The 24,192-nt window shown below is 37.4% G+C and overlaps 1 protein-coding gene across 2 annotated transcripts in view; it reads left to right on the forward strand.

Annotated features, from left to right (window-relative positions):
• Positions 1–5,525: 5,525 nt before the first annotated feature.
• LOC139462446 (protein XRP2-like) overlaps positions 5,526–24,192 on the forward strand; it is a 30,596-nt gene continuing 11,929 nt past the window's right edge. Inside the window, exons 1-3 of one of the 2 annotated variants that reach the window (XM_071244166.1) lie at positions 5,526–5,721; positions 22,586–22,703; positions 23,504–23,595. In XM_071244166.1, the coding sequence (XP_071100267.1) occupies positions 5,639–5,721; positions 22,586–22,703; positions 23,504–23,595 (293 nt within the window). In that variant the 5' untranslated portion in view covers positions 5,526–5,638. Of the gene's footprint in view, positions 5,722–15,766; positions 16,173–22,585; positions 22,704–23,503; positions 23,596–24,192 lie in introns of those variants that run through there. The other variant, XM_071244165.1, reaches the window with a different exon arrangement.

Here is a 24,192-nt window from a genome sequence, read left to right on the forward strand (position 1 = left end):
TCACTTGGATAAAGACTAGAGCAAAATATACACAAGTACCTTCTTATTTGATTTGCAAAACCTTGTTTCTTTTCCTTCTTTTGCGTAGACGTGTGCTGTGTGCAATAATTTCCATTGATGGTACTGATTATCTGCAATCTCTGCTGATGCATTGTCGATGCATGCTGATCATGCCCTCGAATCCCAAATTTAGATGTTCAGAGATTTATTGCATGTAGTCCGCTTCGCACTTTCAGGCGATTCATATAGAACCTGAAATGTATATTCATTATATTTGAACATCATTCAAAAAAACGGAAACTATTAAATGTCACAAGCGCAATTCGGATTGGGATTTCATCTCACAATTTGCGGTGTGGAACAATGCCAGAAATGACGGTACAAATTGCGAGGAATATGTCGTCTGCTATGTGTTTCGTAAGGGACAGTTTACTTCGCATACACAATTGTAGGTAATGATTAAATAGGAAACAAAACTATTCCTAGATGGATACGTACCACAGATACCCCTCAAATGATATGAAATTGTAGCGCCAAATAAATGCGACGTCACGCCAGTTTCTCACAAAACGGATGTGGTTCACAGGGCATGGGCAGCTTTGAATGCTAGTTAGAAAAATAGAACCCCAAAGTTCTATTATCAGGATATCAGAGTTGACCTTTTTCCTTTCCTACCTCTACTTCGACTTTACTAAGTTCGCTGGTTCACAAATATCGTCAATCACACAAACGTGTTTACGAACCAATACATAAAAAAGCTCACTTTACCAGTTTTCATAAAAATACGAAATAAGTCTTTACGAAATATATAGACGTCCTGATCAAAGCCAATAAATGTTTTTGACTCTACGCTTGACAGTGCACCGCGCTGCCCCTGAAAGGTGACAGAACAATGGTTATACTTACAGGGCAAGGTCACGGCTTGCTTTAACTCACGTGACCCTGATTATGATGTCACAACACGTCACGCTGATTATCACGTCACAGTCACCTATACAAACCAAAAGAATCGCTGTTGTCAAACAAACACATCACAGAAGTGGGAAATTTGAAAACACGTCTTTACTTTCAAAGGTAAGCTGGGCCATGATAGTTTTTTGGTAATTAATTGGAATAAAAAGAGGGTCAAATATTATAATAGATTATTTAAAAAAAAACCTTATATGTCCACTTTTCACATCAATATGAAGTATATAGTTTTGCAGTTGATAGTACATGCGTACCGAACTGCTATCGTCTGGGGAATGCGCCTTAAAATTGTATTTGTTGTTAACTGCTGAGATAATCACAGCTCTTCAGATTTTCCCACATTTTGTTCCAGATGATTCTCTTGCCCTTCCTGGCCATGGCAACCCACGAATTAAAAAAACTGATGAAACCTCGCGGTAGGTACCCCGCTGTCACTTTTATTAATAAGACGGGTTTTCTTTTTTTAAGAACTTCGTTTTACGGTTAACCTTCAAGCAAGTACTCAAACTAAAAAATACAAAAACTAAAAATATAATAAAATAACACACACACACACACACACACACACACACACACACACACACACACACACACACACACACACACACACACACACACACAGTAGATCTAAGTGATCCCATCTAATATCATATAGCATAAAAATTATAACTAAAGTATAACTTGTATGACTAAATGTTTCAGACCCTTACATCGGTCCCGAGGATGACTTGCTATTCAGAGGAGTTTCCGTTGACCCAGGCCAGCCTCCCGCGGACATGCCGTATCATCTGAACGATCTGATCCCCCTGCCTGCAGACCCCAACAGCTACCACTGCCACAACGACTATCAGTACGCCGCCAACAGTTACTGCCCGCCGATCTGGACGAACATTATTTTATGCCAGCAAGCCAGACACATATAAAAGATCTATGGAGGAAAGTTCCCTGCATGCCGCCAAATCAAAGCCGATGTTGTAACATGAAATCTTTATGTATGATGTGAACTATTTATGTGTTGTTCTTGTATGTATGCATATAATCTTTCATAATAAAACCTTAATTACTTGCAGTATTGTGCTCTCTAAGGCAATGTAATACAGAGTCCATTAAATAATGCAATGTTCTATTTTGTGTCTGGTGAAACACATTGCAATAATTATAATTTAAAACAATATAAGCAGAGACTTGCACTGTTGGTTTTCAACAGATAATAAAGAGTCTCCCTTGAACCAATTATTTAGATGAAATATCGGAAAACTCCCAATCAAGTCAAAAATGCTTGGCATGTCTATATTTCGTCATTTTAAGAAAATGATTCTCTGTACTCCTTTCTATCTATTTTTAAAGACAATTTGATTTGACCAAACAAATCTAAAAATATTTTCATGTCATATATTAACTGTTAGGCATACTCTTCAGAAGAAATGTTGTTACTAGGCCTGGGGCACATGCTTTCTTTTAAAATAAACATTCATGTTATACTATAAACATATTTGTATGTTCCGATGTTTGGATACGAGTGTCAGGAGACACAGGAAAAATGATGAATTCTGATAAGTTTCGTAAAATCAGGAGGATACACATACAATTATTAGCCTCACTTTGCTCGCTGACCTGGTCGATGATGCACGTCATCGAATCCCAATTTCGTAGATCGATGCTCATGATGTCAGTCACTTGATTGTCTGGTCCAGACTCGATTACTTACAGACCGCCGTCGTGTGCAAGGTGATAAGTTTCAAATATAATTACCCCCCCCCCAAAAAACAACAACAAAAAAACAACAAAAAAAACCCAAAAAACAAAAACAAAAAAACAAAAACCAACAATAAAAAACACACACACTATAGTATCACTTTATCGGGTATTGGTCAGGACACGTTAACAAAAGACCGATAGCGTTAGGAACTTCCGGCGCCATCGGGTCACAACTGCACTCAGACATACCTTGTAATTAGAGCATGACCATCCATGACCATTGCGTAATTCAGAATGGTTGTTGTGTTTTAGTACTTGCTAACATGGCTTAGAGACGACACATCTTTTTTGTTTTCTTTACAGATTTCCTTTTAAATGACCCACACAATCAGATAATAACAAACAAATCGATTATTTGCCCTACGGCTCTCCACGGCGAAAAATAGTAAAACTACTAGAATTAATTTGATGTAATATTTTGATTAATAATATGACATAATGTATACAGACTCGGGTTACTGCAAACCACGAGTTAAAAACAACAACAACAACAACAACAACACAAAGCCTTCTATTCCAGAAGTAAATGCATTTACATGTACAACTTGAGCAGAAATATGAAATGTCGACCAGTAGCAGAATTTGCATATTTTTAATCACTAAACCGAAATAACTTTATAAGAAGCGAAATATAAACTACTTTGAAGTAAACGAATTGAAACGAATTATGTCGTGTTTTCAGACAGACACGCATTGGAACTACGGTTATACCACAAATGTTGCTTTCAGGATATGTGAGTTGGCCTTTTTTCTTTTCTTACTTTTACTTCGACTTTCCAAGCTAACTGGTTCACAAATATCTGTCAATCATACAAAAATGTTACCAAACCAAAATATATAGAAATGTTCACGTTACAAGTTTTCACCAAATACGAAATAAGTCTATATAGAGGTCCAGAACAAAGCCAGTAAATGTTTCTGACAATACTAAATAACATACACTGCTGGGCAAAAGAAAGTATATACACTGGGAAATCGTATTTGACCAAAGAATTACAAGTGGTATAACAACGTTACAAGGCGGAAAAGGGTCGCCGAAACATTTCAAACTTAATGTCCAAAACACAGCTGTATATGATACCCGTATAAACTATGTCACCATGGAATAACCATATCTTGTTTGTTTCTTTTTGTACCACCAAACATGCATGGGTGTATACTTTATTTTGCCCGGCAGTTTACATGACTTATCATGTAGTGGTGAATCTGTCAAATAAATACACGTTGTCGTGACACACTGTTATATAAATACACGCAGAGCCACGGGAGGAATTAATGCTGCCTTAATTTACCGTTCTTCTACGATGGAATACATGGATAACATAAACAGATGCAACAAAAAGTCACATTTATCTTAGCTTGACAGTGTATACACGTGGTTCGTCCGTGGTGTTAATTTCAGTCCGTGGTTGTATGGCTATAATAGAGGGCATGTCAGATAACATACTTATTTCACCGAGTGACATAATAAAGATGTAATTTCCACGACAGACAGACTCTTTCAAGTTATTAGTCTAAATAATTACAGTTATGAAATCAAACAAGTAAATATGTAATTTGGACAGTATGGGTAACCTTGACTTCACTTTAATAGGGCACTTTTAAAAATCGTCACTTTTAGTTTTACATTTTTTCGACAAACGATTCTATGACTGTTATAATTGTGTCCCGTAGTTTATCAGTATCCGTTGATTGTGGGAGCGAATCATAGTTTCGAATTGAGCTCGGTTTGTCAGCACCGTAAACGTCTATAGGATCACTTCGGGCTTCCCTCCCACATTTAGTTGGTCCACTTATATCACATAGGTACTGTTCAAAGAAGCCTAGCTAACCTCCCACACTCACTGTTACGTGTAAGTGCAACACTCAGAAACAGTGCAACTATAGAATGTTGAAGAACTCCTCTATTATTCGTGAATGAGTGAGTATTGTTTTACGCCGCTTTTAGCAATATTCAAGCAATATCACGACCAGGGACACCAGAAATTGGCTTCACACATTGTACCCATGTCGGGAATCGAACTCGGGTCTTCGGCGTGATGTTGCGAACGCTTTAACCATTGTGCAAAGATTCGTCATATCCGACTCTCCCATTTAATTTCTATTTTTCTCATTTTGATCACGACTCTAACAACAAAAGCAACATAAGCAAGGTAATTTGTTGTCGTGAAATGTACTGTTAAAGATGGTCACACGTCAAAATGGACATTGAAAACAATCATAACGGCCAAAACAAAGCTTTACGGTGGCCGTTTTGACCTTTTTCGTGACGGTTGTGTAACACGAATAATGTGACTGGGAAACTATGCTCAACGCTAACCATTTCCAGTAGAGATCTGGGCGTTAATGGGTTTATTCGTGATTACAGACGCTGTATCTGATATGTATCTGTGTAATCAGGTAAATTATCTACAGCTAGATTTGTATTTCAATATCTAATGCATTTTAGAAAGTGGTAAAAAAGACAACTATTTGATCTATAGTCTTAACTGAAACCATAACTATCTTTTTTGTCACGGCGCTCCCCCAAAAGGATCGTGCGTGTTTTTGTGTAGAATCCTCATATTGAGATACTTTTGTACTGCTGAATTGCCAAAAATCCTTATGGAAACGATTATTCATTAAGTAATCGCGTTTATGGTATGTTTGCCTCGACTTAAAAGAGCAGATATAAGTCTTACACAAACATGCATGCAAAACATCCATCTGAACAGGTGCTTGCAAAATCAGCTGGCATGGCATTATTTCAACCAATCAGAATGCAGTAAAACCGGCGAGCCCGGTACAGCTGTGATGCTGAATAGCAGTAGTTTGTTGTGGTCAGAAAGTGGTAAGCCGCGACTGGCAAGAGATTAAGCTGCTTGCTTTGAAACTACACGTTATCTGAATAACCGAATGCATTTGCTGAGTCATGGGGTGCATTTTTTCCCGATTTGGTAGCAGACAACCCCTTGAAGAAGAAGATGAACCTCCAAAACCAAAGCAATATTCGTGGTAAGTACAGTTTCCATGCGTGTCTGCAGATGAAATCGTACCTGTCAAAACACGACGTGAGTTGTGACATAATTATTCTTCAGAAGTGATACTGTTGGACACGTGTATATAACTATTGCAGTTTCCCAATCATATAGATCACCACCGTTTGTGACGACTTCATGACGACTAAATATTTATAGCATATCGATATACCATCTACATTACATCTGATATGTTTCAAAGTGAAACTGAATGTAACACTTGTGAATTCCTGTGAGTATTAAAAAATGTTCCTTGTCAGTAGATCTTTTGATGAACCCCTTAATAATTGGCACATTTTCCTACATGATTATTGTAATCATTTCTGACTTGGAAAGGAAGTGTTCTGATATGCTGACGTAATTATTCATGTGTTCGAAATTATAAGCATGAACTACTACTACTACTACTACTACTACTACTACTACTACTACTACTACTACAACTACTACAAGAGCAAATCTCAACATGCTTCAGGACCAAAGACCCCTAAAGCATGATAGTGATATTACTGAAACACTGGACTCATATATATAAAATAGCATGCTTACTTTAGAACACTGTATGGGCTTTATTTTGAATGGCAAACTTTGATTGATTTCTTATTGTAAATATTGTGGTTGAAAAGGCTCCTTAGAAAATAACTTACAAATTTGGAGACATTATGGATTATCTGCAGCAGAAAGGTGTTAATCAGTCCAAATCCTGTCATGCCAGCTTCAATTGTCGAATTGCAAGGAAATTACCCTAACTTGCAGCATTCATTCACAAGAGAAGACATAATCATATCGGTTATGGAATATATGACATATTCATCAATTTTCATCATAGGAAATATTAGGTTCAGTAAAATGTGTGAAATATGAACCACTTATACTCAAGTACACAGATTCAGAAACTCTACTGAACATTGCTGAAGTGAAGCCACTTTCTACCAACCATTGTAGATGCATGCAACATATGTGATGTTATCCTGATGACACTTTGGAACATGATGAGAGATGAAATACACTGTGTTGTTTGGCACAATATCAAGAATCTAATTATATGAAATTATTTTGCTGCCATTCTCCTAAAGAACAGATGAAATTGTGTAATCATGGTAATGGATGTATTCAATAGTTGTAAACTGCTTAAATGGTCATGTGCAAAAATATTAAAAAATGTTGCTCTTTTGCAATGTTGTAATCATGCAATGTACATAAATGGTCTATATTTATTTTGTCGACATTTTTTTAAACCGAAAAAAATGCATTCGACAATGTGTTTCTGCATATCAGTAAACTTGACATGACATTCATCATTGGATCAGAGAGAAGTGACAGGAACTAATTACAGGGATTTATCTAGACATGCTCAAAAGCCAATAGTTGGCCCCAAGTCTGCAGGAAATGCCAGTAATAAATCCAAGATTGGAATTAATAATTTCCCAATTCATGTTTATATACATAACTAATAACTAATTTTATGGCTTTGTTGAGATAATCTGTATTTCACTGTAAAGAGCACCATTAATTAGGAAAAGGTTTTATGTTTGGTTTTATGTTATTACATTGAATGTTATCACAAAATACAATGTTATAATACCTCTGAAGTTAAGAAAACAACTTGAAACAAAATAAAAAATTCGAACAAAATAGCCACCCTCCCTCAATTTGCCAGCCAGGCGCACTTTCTTTGTTAATCCCTGATAAATCCCTGCTTCAGGACACACTTTTTTATTTTTATTTTTTCTGAATGTTTGATTAACATTTAGTTGGTAGCCCAAAATGAAAACGAAATTGGGAAGCTGAACATGATGAATATGTTTTGTTTATTTGCAAGTTGTATGTTTCTTAAAGGTATTTTGGTCATATGTTTTAATTAATCATGTTAATATTTTTAAGCTAACATGGATATATGTACTTGTAAGAACACTTTGTACATGTTGTTATCTACAGAGGTTTAATACAATGCATTTTTCAATTATTTTAAGAGACACAGTTCATATTGTTGATTCGGACATTATTGTTGGTTATTCTTAAAAATCTGTCAGAGTTAAAAAAAACCATTTGATCAGAATAGATTGTCTTCTTCTTTTAACATGATAATTAATAAGCATAATCTAGCATAATCTATACTTCTCAACATTTACTATGGACCAAAATGGCCGTCTTCAGTCAAATGTTGTTCCTTAGATAATGTTGAGTTGTATTCATCATGTTCATGTAAATGTGTATTAAACACAAAGTTTCTTATCTTTTTTTTCAATTAGCACGTTTCGTTTCCGGAACATAACTCAGAAACCGTTCAATATTTGTTCATTAAACTTAGCAGGTCTGTCAAGTACATGCTGAACTGGTGCCTTTTTTTAGAAATGTTTATTTTTTATGTTTCCATGGCAACAAGATGGACTTAGGCTCCAAACCTAAAAAAGGTCAGGGTGTGTTAAGATTTAATTATGTCATTAATTCTGCAACAGGGGTGGGGCATATAGCCACGTTAGTGGCAAACTCTTGTTGTAATTAATTTTGCTTCAAACTGTTAAATTACCCTGTAGTCATGTCATTAATGCTTCAATCACTAATTAATTGCAGTTTGTACAGTCTAATCTCAGCTAATATGGATAAGCTTCCTATGTTTAAACCCTGTGTGGTACTTAACTTATATTGTGAATTTTATCCTGTGCTAAATATGTAAACCAGCTAGGCTTCTAGCTCATTATATTTTCTGAAGATTGTGAAGAATGTCTTGCATGACTTGTGACTTTGACTATTGAAGCCTAAATCCTGACTGGGATTGACAGAGAGAGAAAAGTCAGGTTGCTTGTAAGTCCTGCTTTGGTGAGCCGAGCTTTGCTTTGCTTAGGTGCTTTGCTTAGGTGTTCTGGGGCACCACCGCTGCCATTTGGGTGCTGACCTGTCACATTGTTGTTATGGTACGTGCTGTCTATAGTGGTTAATGATGTAAGTAAAAACTCTGCACCTGTCATGTGTCCTTTTGTGTTTTCTTGTCCCATTACACCATACAATCTGTTACAAGTACATATTAATTATGGTATATGAGGCATGGCAGAAAAGTTCTGAGGCCTAAGGATGTATAGTAGCTGTTTGCATGTTTTGAGTGCAATACTCTCCGTGCTTACTGGTTGCATTTAAACCGAATACACAACAAGGCAGCATGTTGCTAGATAGCCAACTGTTGAATAGGATGCGAGTGCCTTGAGCATGTTGAGCATGATCCAAGATGAGGAAGACCTTCCAACTGCTTCCACTAAGGAAAATGTTGATAAAATACATGAGGTGATAATGGTTGATCGATGACTCACCACACATCACATAGCCAATACAGTAGGTGTCTTTCATGAGACAGTTGAGAATATTCTGAGGAATGAACTGGGCATCAGAACCGCTCCGGGGTTCATCATCTCATGTGAGAATTTACATTGTTTGGAACAGACCCAGCTGATTTTGTTGAATAATTTGTAACCGTGGATGAGTCTTGAGTCACCCCTTTCAGCATTAGACTAAACACCAGTCAAAGTAGTGGAAACATCTAATGTCTCCACCGACGAGGGGTGGTTGGGTAGTCTAGTGGTTAAAGTGTTCGCTCATCATGCCGAAGACCCGGGTTCGCTTCCCGACATGGGTACAATGTGTGAAGCCCATTTCTGGTGTCCCTCCACCGACGAAGAGGCAAAATCTGGTCCAGCAGTGGCAAGGTGTAGGCTTTGGTTTCTTGGGATTCCAAGGGAATTCTACTTTATGGACTACACCATGAAATGTCTGACCATTAATGGCCACTATTATGCTATTCTGCCTAGGCAACTGTGAGAGAATATTAAGGCTAAATAAATCCATGAAGATAGAATAGGGCTTCAGCAACTCATGCTTGCCGTTAAAGGTGACTGTGTTGTTGTAAGAGGCGACTCAGACGATTGGGTGGTCAAGCTTTCTGACTTGGTTGATGCATTTCACTGTATCCTAATTGTGCAGATTGATGCTCATGATGTCAATCACTGTATTGTCTGGTCCAGACTTCATTATTTACAGACCGCTGTCATTTAGCTAGAATATTGCCGAGCGTAGCGTTAAACAACAAACAAACAAACAAACAAAAAAAGGCTAAATGTCCATCATTTCTACTGTGGAAGACTTACACCACCAGGAAGAAGCCTATACCAGTGGGATTCAGGCTCTTCAGCATCGTGTCAGTTGTGTTGATAAGTAATTGGATGCATCCATGCAATCCATCATAATTTGACTCAAAACTTTTGATACATCATACAATACAGCAATGCATGGTCAATAAGTTTATAGTTTGTAGGTTAGTAAGGTAAAGCATGTAAACTGAGATATGACACTGATTATTATGTATAGGTTAGACCACGAGGACCCAGTGTCTAATCCTCATGATCCTTGAAATGGTTAATTAAACCACGAGGCAAGTATACCATTCATTTTGGACCACTTCAAGCACATTTGTCAATCAATCAATCAATTTGTCACATTTGTCAATCAACTAAATATCATTTGCCCATGTTGATGGGCCTATTATGAGCAAATATAGCCCTGATCAAGATAATAGTAATTTCTTTTCTAACTGTTTGTTTCGTTGAACGAAAAGCTACAAAATCACAAGTACTGTACAAATATTAGAATGCCTAGAGAGTAACATACTGTATAAAAACTGCATAAAACACATTTCGTAGTTCATAAAGGGATAAGCAATTGGTACTGATGTAAGTAAATATGTAGTTTCATACCTTTTCTCCCATGTCGCTGTGGCTGAAGACTACATTCGTTTGCGTTCAGTGCGGATTTTGCGGGTGTTAAACCCCCGCTGGTGACAAACGTTTTTCATGAAATTGTTCTTTCATCGGGACAAATGATAGCTGAAAAAAGTTCTGTCATTGCCAAGTGGTGTTTAACTAACAATTCGGTTAGTTAGACCACGGTCAAAGACAAAGGAGCTATGGTTTAAGTGTGATTCTTTTCAGAAATTTTATTCAATAGATGTTTGAATTGTGTTCATTTGTATTCAAGACTCTTTGGGCATGTCAGGATTGTTGCCTGAAAATAGTTCTTACTGTAATGCATTTGGAAGATAGTTTGCAAAAGTTTGCATTTGTTTGGATGAGAGTTATCTCCCTTTGACTATAATGCTGCAAAGCATTTGTTGATTTTCTTCATTGTATAAATCTTTCTTTACTTGTTAATAAGATTGAAGTATTCTTGTCATGCTTATAGTCATTCTTTGAATTCAATAAGTTTAAACATTTGTTAGCTTTAGAATTTGATAAAATCAATAGACAGCTGATGATAATGACAGAACTTTTTTTTACAGGAAATTGTTCATAGCATATGGACATCTCAGTATGCTGAGTTTGTATAGATATTTGTTTTAATTAAGTGTTGAAATCAGGGATAGAAATAATTCTTTGACCATGTTGACCATGTTGACTTCTCCTGACATGCCTGAGTCATATGATAATTGCCTAAAATCAAAATCTTATTATATCTAATGCAACTAAACATCCATGCTACATGTAATATGTCAAAGATATTTTGATTACCATTATTACAAACTTATAAATTAGGCTAGGTTGGAAATGCATGTTTGCATTTTACAATCATGATAATGTACAGTTTTATATCATAAACAGGTTGCAATATCATGAATATGCAATTGGAATATTAGATTCTAAAAAAATGTTTTCAAAGCAAGGCAAATGTTTATCATACACATATATTTGCAGAATAAGCTACCAGGTGATTGCCATATATTACAATATCTTCGGTATGCAATAGGTTTGAACATAGGGAATGACAATGTACGATTATCTTATGATAGTGACATAATCTTAGCCCGAAGAATGTTTTTGCAATTTAATCCCAGGTATCCCCTTTGTTATTGCTATAAGCAGTATATAAAATTCCTCCAGATTTCAGTCAGACAACCAGACTGATAACTCGATCTCCATCCACATGATCCCCATCCCTCGAGTGCAGCGTTAAACAACAAACAGACAAATCTGGCATACAAATCTCTCAAATTCAGCCTTGACATTCTGTTTTACACATTCCTCATGACATAGACCAAGGTTCTGTATACTGTATAACCAATAATGACTTAAAATGCCTTTAAACACAGTCACAAACATTTTCTGAATCTTGATACTAGCTGATAGTGAGTTTTGAAAAAGGGCTTATTGATTTCCATTATATCGTATATCTTCATGATCATAGTTACAGATTAAATGTTATTTATATTTAATTATTTGGTAGTGATAATGTAAGGCATATTTATATCACAGAGAGTAGAACCAGCTGTGACATGATTAGTCTTTCTTGTATGTCATAGGCTTTGTTTTGCAGTCCTGAGAGAATGTTTGTTTAGTGTTGCTCCGGTAACAGAGATATGCAAAAGAGCACCTGTCATCTAACCTGTTTGACAGGTGCATGCTGTGGTTCATACAGATGTTATTTTCAGACTAGGCTTGATGGCAACAGACATTGATTTTCACTTACATCCATAAATGATAAAAGTGTTTTGTTTGGGATGTTAAACCAGACAGCTTGGCTAGACCAAGATAACGAACATGTGTGACTGTTGGTTTGGTTTTATAGACTTAGGATTTTACACAGTTGTCATGGTTATAGTATTTCTTCAAAGTTATATGTGATAGTAATTTAACAAGAGGAATAAGGCATTCTTACTAGTTGATCAATATCAATAGCTGACTGGACTTTCTTCAAAATTCATAAATGATGTAGAAGTCAATGAATCATGTATTCTATATCATTTATTTCAGCACTGTTTACAGCATTTTTTATAAGAAACAGTCAGCATGGTCAGTGTTCGAAAATTTGAACCAATCTGAACAAAAAATTATGATTTCCGAGATTTGACATGTAAATGTATCTCCAAAATGTATATGCTCAAATGGTCTGACTGAACTTTATCATATATTGATTGACCAAACATACCAATTGAACCCATGAACCTTGAGAGGTAAAGACAATATTCATCTGTACACAAAATATTGTTCTTTGTTAACAACCCAGAATGTTTGCATAAGAAAACAAGAATGTCAGCTAAAGTGTCCATCCCCCCACCCCCCACCCACACCCAGGGTGAAAAGATCAAGTTTCTGCAGAGTTGGAAGCTAGGAAGTCCATAGAACATAACTGACCATTTAGCTGTGTGGGTTTGTGGATGTTTTAAGGTTTATATAAGCCTGATATGGCTTTTTAATTGTATTGATTCGAATTCGACTGAAATTCGTTTGTATCACAGATATGTTCAGTTTTGTTTTAGTAGGTGACTTTTGTTAAAGTTATGTCACTTTCTTTTAAAATATTGAAAAAAATGCGGGTCAAATCGCACTAATAGTACCTGTTATTTTACCAGCCAAACCCCAGAGTGTGTTCCCGGTAGGACTTTGTGCCTCGCAACCTATGCTGGTCTTAAGAGGCTACTTAATGGATTGGTTGGTTGGTCAGGGTGGGTGACTTGGTTGATTGCATGTCATATATTGCAATTGCATGGATCGATGCTCATGATGTCAAATTCCTGATTGTCAGGTCCAGACTCGATTATGTACAGACCATTGTCATACAGCTAGAGTATTGGTGAGCAGAGCATTAACCAAGATACAAACAAACAAACAATCAAACAAACATGCAATACTATCATCAGCTAAATGAGGAGCCCAGTGATCTAAAGTACTGCAATTATCTGTGCAGAGTTGCTTCCTTTAGGCATGTAGGTGTACTTGAATCATACGATCATGGGTTTGAATACAAGATTCGCCTTGATTATGATTCTTGGTGTCAATAGGAGGCTTGGCTATCGATATAGATCATAGAGATCGATAATAGCTAACTAAATATTAATCAATTATCGATATAATATTGGAGAAGTAACTTTAAGCAAATATGCAAGAAAGTCCTGTAAGAAATCAACATATTTCACACCACTGGTGAGCAGTGACATATTTATGCATGGATTACTTTGTGGACATTTGGGTTATAACGAAAACAGTCGCTTTCCGTGTTCAGCAATTGACATGATTGACAATAACAAGTCTGATTGGGTAAATCTAAACTTTATTTCATCACAATAGTTTATGTAAGTTATTATCGATGACAACAATTTCATATCGATAATCAGCAACATAGGTTGGTGGGGTAGCCTCCTGCTTAAAGCATTCACTTGCCATGCCGAGGACCCGGCTTGGATTCTCCATGTGGGTCCAATGTGTGAAGCCCATTTCTGGTGTCCTTCACCTTGATCATGTTGATGTTGCTGGAATATTGCTAAATATGATTTAAAACCATACACACTTACTCACTCGGAGCAACAGAAAACTTGATGAACACAGCGAGAGGTAGTATTTTAGTTGTGTCTACAGTGAAATCGTGGTATCATTGTCAACCTATATCAGACCAAAGACCTGCTGTGGCTATGAAATCACATTGTCTTATAAATAATAAATCAATTTTAAGTAGATTTTGGATATTGGTGACCAGGGTTTCAGTGTACTTGAGTTGTCAGGGGAAGTTCATGTTTGTAAGATGTGTTTTTGTCCCGGTCAGTGTTTCCCATCTTTTTCATAGAAACTGCACTGTTAGTTAATATGCTCAACAATGTAAGTTTTGGTCTTGTGTAAGCATAACTCGGGTCTCAGAACGTCACAGACCCGTGAAGATCCAGAGTAGTTGCCGTAAAAGGCGACTAGCGGGATCGGGTGGTCTGGCTAGCTGACTTGGTTGATGCATGTCATTGTATACCAATTTGGTGGATTGATGCTCATGATGTCAATCACTGGATTGTCTGATCCAGACTCGATTATCTACAGCCCACCGTTACACAACAAACAAGCAAACAATCAGTGCCTTGCTGTAAGAGCAACTTGATGGATTGGGTGATTAAGATACGTAACTTGGTGTTTTTGTTTGTTGTTTAACGCCTCATTCAGCAATATTGAGCCATATGATGGCAGACAGTTAATGATTGAGTCTGGGTCAGACCATCCAGTGATCAACATCATGAGTACTGATCAACGCAGTTAGGATACGATGACATACAGCAGCCAAGTCACCGAGTCTGACCACCCGGTCCTGTTAGGGTCTTGGTGACATGGTTGATTGTGTGTCATTGAACCCTGATTGTATGGAACTTGACTCATTATCATAATAATATGATATTGCTGGGATATTACACACGCCACACCACACCATACCACACCACACCACACCACACCACTATCAGATTTTGCTGTGAAATTGTAAGAGATTGATAGCAGTGTAGGTTTGTCATAATGTGAAACTACCCCCAAAGTTTGGGGTCCGGAAACCGTCATATGTGCCGGAATGGGGCCCAAACCTTTGTAATCGTTATGTGTTCTAGTCACAATGTGACTCCCATTTTAAGTTCCACCACTTTTTGCTGGGTCAGTCATGAATAAAGAATATTTTCATTTTCCCGGCCTTTCCCATTCATCATGGTCATCAATACACCATTGATTATTTCTGTGTGAAACTGCCAGAGGAATGTAGTCACTTCTTCCGTCCTTGTCGTCAAGCAGTGGGCATGTACGGAACAGGAATTCATATTTCGTGACCTAGGTCTCGTTGATTCAGACCTTATCAGCCACGATGCTTGGCTGATACTCTTGTGAAGGAATTGTACCGAGGAGTGTACAGTGAAGATGTAGTTGGCTTGCTTTTTGTTTGCGATTACAAGTCGCCCATGGTTGATTACCTGTGACTAGTGATCTGATTATGAACCCACTTTCATATGTATTGTGTTTGGTCAGCCACAAGCATGTAAGGGTTCTCTGATGTTGTGGATTGTTCTCTGATAAGGTTTGGCCAAATCGGTTGTGTATATGAAGGCTTTCTGGATACAATGACTTCACTATGGCTTTATGTGGTGTGTTGACTCATTTTTAAGCGTTTGGAAGTTTTTGATTATATTTATGACATCCTTACATAATATGTAAATATGGTAATCACGCATTGTTGGGTATGACGTCCTCGACATGCTTGAGGTGTGATGATTTTTTGATGTCACAGTTATTAATGACTTAGTGATATCAATATTTATGAGCAAACATTGGATACCAGTAACAAGCAATTCAATTTCAGTGGGAAATGATTGTTTGATGTTCAGCTTGAGTTTGTTTCATGAAGCAAGTCGATGAAACGTTGATGATATGCTGAAAATTCTGCTACCAACACAGTGATGACAATATTTACTGTGGCAATGAGAAGCAGACAGACACAACTGTGCTTGTGTTGTTTTCATCGCTGGAGATAGGATGGGGTTTGCTGTGTAATACGATACCCTTTTGCCATGGAGTGTATCAGTCATCTGCTGGGATTTCACAAAACTTGTACTGTTATGACAAAACACAAGTGCAGAAGATGTCGTCAATTAAGCAGGTAATATTTTTTAGAGGATATATTGGATAGTGTTATGATAGTTATCGATTTGATAAACCAACACAATAAAGGTGATACACTTTTGTGATATGGAAACACACCGGGGTAAAAATCTGTTTTTGTACATTTTAGCACTACTGAAAGCAATCTGGGTCTTGAGGTAATAACGAAGCATAACAACAGGAGTAAATAACCAATATTATCACATGACTATCATGATTATCATGAATATTACCATGATTTTTAGGTATCACACAAATTTCTGCCAATGATCATCGCTCTGTATCATGCTTATGTAACTCAATTATTGTCCAAAGTCAAGTTGTTATTTTAACTACATATGGTAAGCATGGTGACTATAATTTCGTAATCAATGTAAACATTTTTCAGTGAATGAAATTTGGTTGTGTTTATGTTTGTGTTGACACTGAATGTTTTGGTAGGTTTGTTTTTTGTACCTGCCATTTTTTAAATGCTGTGGAAATTATTTTGTACAAAATTGCTGCTTTGTAACAAGTTACATTCTTGTTTGCAGTATAAAATGACAAAACAAACAAATTTTGGTATTGTCTTTGATTTGTCTTGTTCAACATGTTCAAAGGACTAATACATCGGGTAATAACTGAAGGGTACTTTCAATGTGCTGAATGTACTGGAACATGCAATATAATGTGAATTTCTTTTTGCTTTTGTCTGTAACGAACAATAGGTTTAGGGTTTGTAGGTAGGTTAACAAGCGAAACACTTCATGAGAACAGAAAGGTTTTGATCATATTTTGATCGCAAAGTATAAATATAAGAACAGAATTCGAAAATGAACCCATCTGAAACCCTGATGGTACCAACTGCTAATGTAACCATGGTAACCATGTATGAACTGGATGAACCATGTTTTATCCTGTGTAAAATGGTAAATATGAATATGGGGCAAAAAAAGGGAATACTATCATAAAAATGTACCACAAACAAAACAAACAGAAAATAGAATCTCCCCGAAATATAGAAACCATAACTACCATGAATGAACATAGTCTTTGTAAAATGATTTTCATAATTCTCATGTAACACCAATATATTATGGTATGTTTGATGTTCATTTGAGACGTTTAAAGGAAGTGCCAAGGGTCTAACTAAGTTGCAATTCGTTGTGCATGTTGTGCAGAGTTGCATCCATTGATGTGCTTCTGATCGTGGGTTTGAATCCCATATACGCCCTGATTATGCTTCTTTGTTTGTCACACCATACCTGTGCTCCTTGGTTCGACCAATGTTGTAAACGTCTAAAATCTGCATAATTCACTCAGTGTAACAATGTTTTACATGAGATGACCCCTCTTTTATTTGTATTTTCTGAACTACCAATACAGTTTTATGACAACAGACATTGTTTTGTGGTCCTGCCATAGTGTTCTTGCACATCTTCAACTAGTTGATGATATCAACAGCCTCATTAGTATTTCATGTGAGATATATTATAAATGAAACTGGCTTCATGTAGGTGGGTAGAAGGCAATCAAATCAATACTCTTTTCTGTGATGACACATTTGATTGGGATGTCTAATTCTGGAGTAACCTCTTTGGGGCCTGAGCGACATATAAGATTCCTTTTCTGTTATTTGTTCTCGACATGTTTGTATGTGTGCTATTTGTTCCCGTTGTTTTATTTGTTTGTTTCTTTGTTCCTTAACGCTGCACTCAGCATTATTCCTGCTATATGATGGAGGTCTGTAAATAATCATATCTGGACCAAACAGTCCAGTGATTGACATCACAAGCATCGATCTACGCAATTTGGGATACAGTGACAAGAATCGACCATGTCAGCCAGCCTGACCACCCGATCTTATGACAAGCAGTTCCTACCCAGATCTTCACGGGTACTTGTACTTATGACCTGTGCCACATAAAGATAAACCTGTGAAGATCCGGAGTAGAATGGGCTAAGCTTGCGTCGCATACCAACAGTGGAACCAGTTTAGATCTTCAGCAACCCATGCTTTGCCGTAAGAGGCGACTAACGGGATCGGGTGGTCAGATGTGCTGATTTGGTTGATTCATGTCATCATATCCCATTTGCGTTGATTGATGCTCAGGATATCAATTCCTGGATTGTCTGAATATTTACAGACCATAATCATATAGGTGAAATATTGTTGAGTGCAGAGTTAAACAACAGGCAAACAAAACAAACAAACAAACAAAAATATCAGTGTTATCAGGGAAATTAAGTGATTAAGAACCTCTGCTATTTACATGGGCTAACACATGTACTTTGCTGTGTTTACAATGCTTTTGATAAGGGTAGGTGAACACCATTGAAAGAATTAATCATTTGCCTGAAATGTGAGCTAAATTACTTCATGTTTGCTTTTATGTTCGATGAGAGGGTTTTTACTGGAACCTCCTTGTCTGGAGGCCTGTATATCACACTATATGTATTTAATGTGTCATGATAGAGTAAAGTAATTAAGTGTGGGACTGGGATCAATGTTTATGGGAATAAGTCACACAGAATTATATGTTGGGATGCCCCGGTGTTGATTCCTGGTCAGAATAGGTCTTAGATGACTAAAATGTGGATTAGGTGGTCAGGTTATGTGACTTGACTAATTGTATCAGGGTTAGAAATTGGCACTAGTCTATATGTTATTATTATAAGGACTGGTGGACCAAAAATGTCAGTTTCTACCGCCGTGTATCCTGTTCATTTGTTGGATGCATGGAACCTTGATCGTGTCAAGCACCGAGCATATGCTGTATGCATGGAACCTTGATCATGTGTCAAGCGCTGAGCATATGCTGTATGCATGGAACCTTGATCATGTGTCAAGCACTGAGAATATGCTGTATGCATGGAGCCTTGATCATATGTCAAGCACTGAGAATATGCTGTATGCATGGAACTTTGATCGTGTCAAGCACTGAGCATATGCTGTATGCATGGAACCTTGATCATGTGTCAAGCACTGAGCATATGCTGTATGCATGGATCCTTGATCATGTGTCAAGCACTGAGCATATGCTGTATGCATGGAGCCTTGATCATGTTAAGCACTGAGCATATGCTGTATGCATGGAACCTTGATCATGTGTCAAGCACTGAGCATATGTTGTATGCATGGAACTTTGATCATGTCAAGCACTGAGCATATGCTGTATGCATGGAGCCTTGATCATTTGTCAATCACTGAGCATATGCTGTATGTATGGAACCTTGATCATGTGTCAAGCACTGAGCATATACTGTATGCATGGAGCCTTGATCGTGTGTCAAGCACTGAGCATATATTGTATGTATGGAACCTTGATCATGTGTCAAGCACTGAGAATATGCTGTATGTATCATGTATCATTGTGTATGGAACCTTGATCATGTGTCAAGCACTGAGCATATACTGTATGCATGGAGCCTTGATCATGTCAAGCACTGAGCATATGCTACAGTGTTCCCACACTATTGGCGCCTTGAAACAAACCTTAGTTGCAAGAGAATGGATACAAATATCATAAATGCCATACCTTGACTCGTTAAAAGTCATGTTTTTGGCAGTTTAACCATTAAATGTCAACATAACGTTTTCGCAATTGAAATACATGTAACGCGGGAAGTCCGTACAGTGACTGGTTAGATTGTTCCATATGTAAAAATATTGTGCGTACCACAAGTACCAAAATACTTATTTTTTAATATATATAGTGAAAGCTGCAACTAGAATAACACGATATTGGAATAAATTATTCCTGATAAAATAATAATTTCAGTTACAATTTCTTCCAACCATTGCATCAAAATTCTTTGCCATTGTATCATTGGGTACGTTTTACTGAATCACCGGTAGATTGGGAGGAAACGTGTGCTATTTCTGACTTAGTTTATAAGAAAAAACACAAGGTAATCTTAATCTCTACAAATAAAACAATGCCTTGGAGAGCAGGAAATACAATTTAGATGGTAAATCATGTCTGGTGATGTCTTAAATCAAATTGCATATTTTTATTGACCCAGTTTGTTATTCCTTAATTCGCTCAAGGGATATAATGTGGTTTTTTTAACGACTCCACCTCAGTTAAACCGCTGATCATCTAGAATGCTCATCAATCATTTGGACCCCTAAGGAAGCGTTGCAGCGAGGGATCCCTGTTTATGCATGGAACCTTGATTGTGTGTCAACCTCTAAGCATATGCTGTATGCATGGAACCTTGATAATGATCTATCCTTGAACTATCCCGTGACTGCTATATTACTTTGAATTTTGAATTTTGTAACTTGAAGTGTGAACAGCATCAGTTGTGACATGCCATCAATGTCACATCAGCTGAATTGTTTTTTGACCATCTGGCTGATCCTCAGATGACTAGATTCTTTGACCAGTGAAGATAAGGATATTAAATGGCTGTTGTTACATAGCTTGAATGTTCCTGACAGCAGCATGAATTAACGAACAAATAAATAAGTAAACAAAGAAAGTAAGTTAAAAAACCAACAAGAAGAAAGTTACATAATGTCTAACACTATGACCTTGATGCCTGACCACTCAGAGATCAATCAAGAGACTCAATCAATCCAGTTTTCTGATGAGTGGTGATGAAATGACTGTTAAAAACATTGGGAGGTACATTTCTGTTTTGGTATAGATAGACATGATCAACTGATATGCAGAAGGTAACTCAGCAGTGTTGTCATGCTCACATTGCTATTGACAAATGAAAGCAATCAACACAATCAATAAGCATGATAAGAATGACCTTGTACAGGGTGTTGATTAGAAGGTACGCTGTTCTGCTCCAGTTGTCTGACGTAACGAGGCAGCCTGTTAAGTGATTGTCATTTTTGTTGATTTTTCTGACAAACAGAACTGCTGTACAAGAGGAGGACTTGTCGAGACGTGCAAGATTCTCCCTGTGTCGATACTGTAAAAAACGTTGAAGCTTGTGTTTGATTGATTGGATAAGGTGTTTATGTGCGTTATTGTCAAATCATCTGAAATAGCAGGGCAAGCCATCATGACCTTCATGACTGGATGGTTGAATTTGCAGATTTTCATATATAAGCATATGATAAGTAGCCACGTATGTCTCTTGCAACTCAGTGCTAAAACATGTACATCACACAAGAGCTTTGAAAAGTTGAAATTTGAATGATTTTTTGTTTCAGGGTGATGAATAACTTCTGGTTTAGTTTGTTTAAATTCCAGCTTTTCTGTTAAGTGGATGTCAAGGCTCCCTGGATTTTAATCATGTTAATGGCAAAATGATCTTTTCTTGTGTGTTGCTGAAACATGCATGTGTATAATGTCTTTGTTTCCTTCACAACCGCCTGTGTGGTCTTATGGTAGAGCGTCCGCCCAGAGAACAAAAAGGTCCATGGTTCAATCCCTGGGCATGTCATACCAAAAGACGTTTAAAAATGGTACTTGTTGTTACCCTGCCTGGCACTTGGCATTAAGGGGCTAAAAAAAGCGGCTCGGAGTTGGTATACTGTGTCTGAGTTGGATATTCATGTTAACTGCAGCATGGTATCTCAGTTGGCTATCACTATAAAATCGGCATGGATCTGGACTAGTACAAGCAGCCACACACACACACGCACACACATATGCATGCTCGTTGCTATTTAAGTGCAATAATCTTGAATGTGATGTTAAGCCCTATTTCACCTCACCTCACCTCACCACATGAACATTGTGACTTCAAGAGTTCAACAGTTATTAAGGAGCACTGCTGGACCAGTCTTACAAGGTACTGCAATTTGCTGTGTTGAGTTGCATCCCTTAGGTGTTAGGTGTTCCAGAAACCTATGATTGTAGATTCAAGTCTCAATTCTCCCTGCTTATGTTTATTGGTTTGTCAGCATCATACCCATGCTTGTGGGTTTTGCCAAAATGGTAAAAGATTGCATCACTTCGGGCTTTCCTCACATCATACCCATGCTTGTGGGTTTTGCCAAAATGGTAAAAGATTGCATCACTTCGGGCTTTTCTCACATCATACCCTTGCTTGTGGGTTTTGCCAAAATGGTAAAAGATTGCATCTCTTCGGGCTTTCCTCACATCATACTCATGCTCGGGTATGACTGAAAGTGAATACTGTTCAAAGCAGCACTGAACTCACTTACTCATATACGTGGTCCACCTGACAAATATGATCTAATAAAAATGGCCTATTTACCAGTATAATGGACTACATCTGTGTTTCCCCGTCAAGATCTGGGTCAGAATTGGTCTCTTATCATCATATCCCAGTTGCGTAGATCAATGCTCATGATATCAATCAGCGGATTGTCTGGTACAGATTCGATTAATTACAGAATGCCTTCCTATATCTGCGTGAGACGTTATACAACAAACAAACAAACAAACAAACAAACAAACAAACAAACAAACAAAACATCTGTGGTTACTTCTGTTTCAGGGATGTACGAGCCCAGGTGAATGTGAAAGACTTCATCATAGAAGACTTGAAGAATGAAACGGTCAGTCGACTGCCAGGAAGTGTCAATGGGCAGCAGCTGGTCATACAGAACTGTGAGGTAACTACCACAGGTTCATCTGCAACTCTCCGCCTCACTGTCCACCCTCTACCTGCAGTCCTCTAGCTGTTCAAAATGCCCAAACTTGAAGTAAACATTCACCAGTTCATTGTTATGATAATTATTACCATGATTACTAATTTTTTAGGTTTGCAAGGATTACCGATGGCAATCATGTAGATGTTTTTGTTATATTACTGTTGTTATATTTCAGCAGAAAGCTTTGACTCATTACGTTACCATGTTTACCAGCTGAAAATGCAGTTGGAGTGCTCACTAATCCATTGTCTGATATGACACCATGATTACTTGGTAATTGGATATCCTGGATGTTAGCTGCATTATCATGATTATAGGCACCATAAATATATTTTAGAAATTGTGGAACTTATTACTGCTTATTATCATGTTATGATTATGAGGGGGCACGGGTGGCTCAGTCGTCTAAGGCACCGCAATTTGCTGTGCAGAGTTGCGTCCCTTGGGCACGCCAGAAACCTATGGTTGTGGGTTCGAATCCCCATACGCCCCGAATATGTTTATAGGTTTGTCAGCACCATCCCAGTGCTCGTGGGTTTCACCAAAGTGGTAAATTGTCTGAGACCTGCATTACTTCAGGCTTTCCTCCCACATTAAGCTGACACGCTGTGATATAACTGGAATACTGTTAAAAGCGGTGTGAAATCAACTCACTATTATGATGATGATCATGATGATTAGGATGAAGGTTATTATTGTTATTGTTGTCATAGTTGTAGGTATTATGATGATGGTATAGTAAAGTTCTACGTTTCCTTTAGGACTGTAACATCTATGTGTTCGACCACTCTGCAACTATAACCATAGATGACTGCACTAACTGTCGGATGTTCCTTGGACCAATCAAAACAAGGTTTGTTATAATGCTGTCTAGCTGCATTCATCTCATCTCTCAATCATGTCACTACATAACATGCTTTAACCAAAGCTTTGCTAAATAAAGGCAAGTAAAAAACCTTTTTGGCATGATCATGATGATATACAGTGTTACAGTTGGCCTTATTAGAAATGTGTCTATTATTGATCAATAAGCCACAGTTGTGCATCTTTAACCTTAAGGATGGTGAGCAGTGTGTCATTGTTGTATTGTACGATAAGTGAAGGTTATGGTGTGTGATGCATGAAAGTTGTTTCCTTGACGACAAAGCCGCAGAACCCCTCACCAGATGTAATCCTGGCAATAAAACAAAGATTGAACACCGCTTCATTCTGACATATTTATTTGTCTAAGCAAAGAAACAGCACTGTTCTACAAGTGCTACAGTCATTCTTAGTTTGTAAGAATATTACAAGCAACTGTATAAGGGTAGTATAATCTGGTGCTTATATCAGCAACCTGTGCTTGTCATATAAGGCAACTAAATGGATCGGGAGGTCAGGCACATCTGATTGTGTATCATCATACCCTGCAAGCGGGGATGTAGCTCATAATATCAAACACCGGTTTGCG

Source organism: Haliotis cracherodii, unplaced genomic scaffold, assembly GCF_022045235.1.
Source record: "Haliotis cracherodii isolate W230 unplaced genomic scaffold, xgHalCrac1.p SCAF_15, whole genome shotgun sequence".
NCBI classification, from domain to species: domain Eukaryota; kingdom Metazoa; phylum Mollusca; class Gastropoda; order Lepetellida; family Haliotidae; genus Haliotis; species Haliotis cracherodii.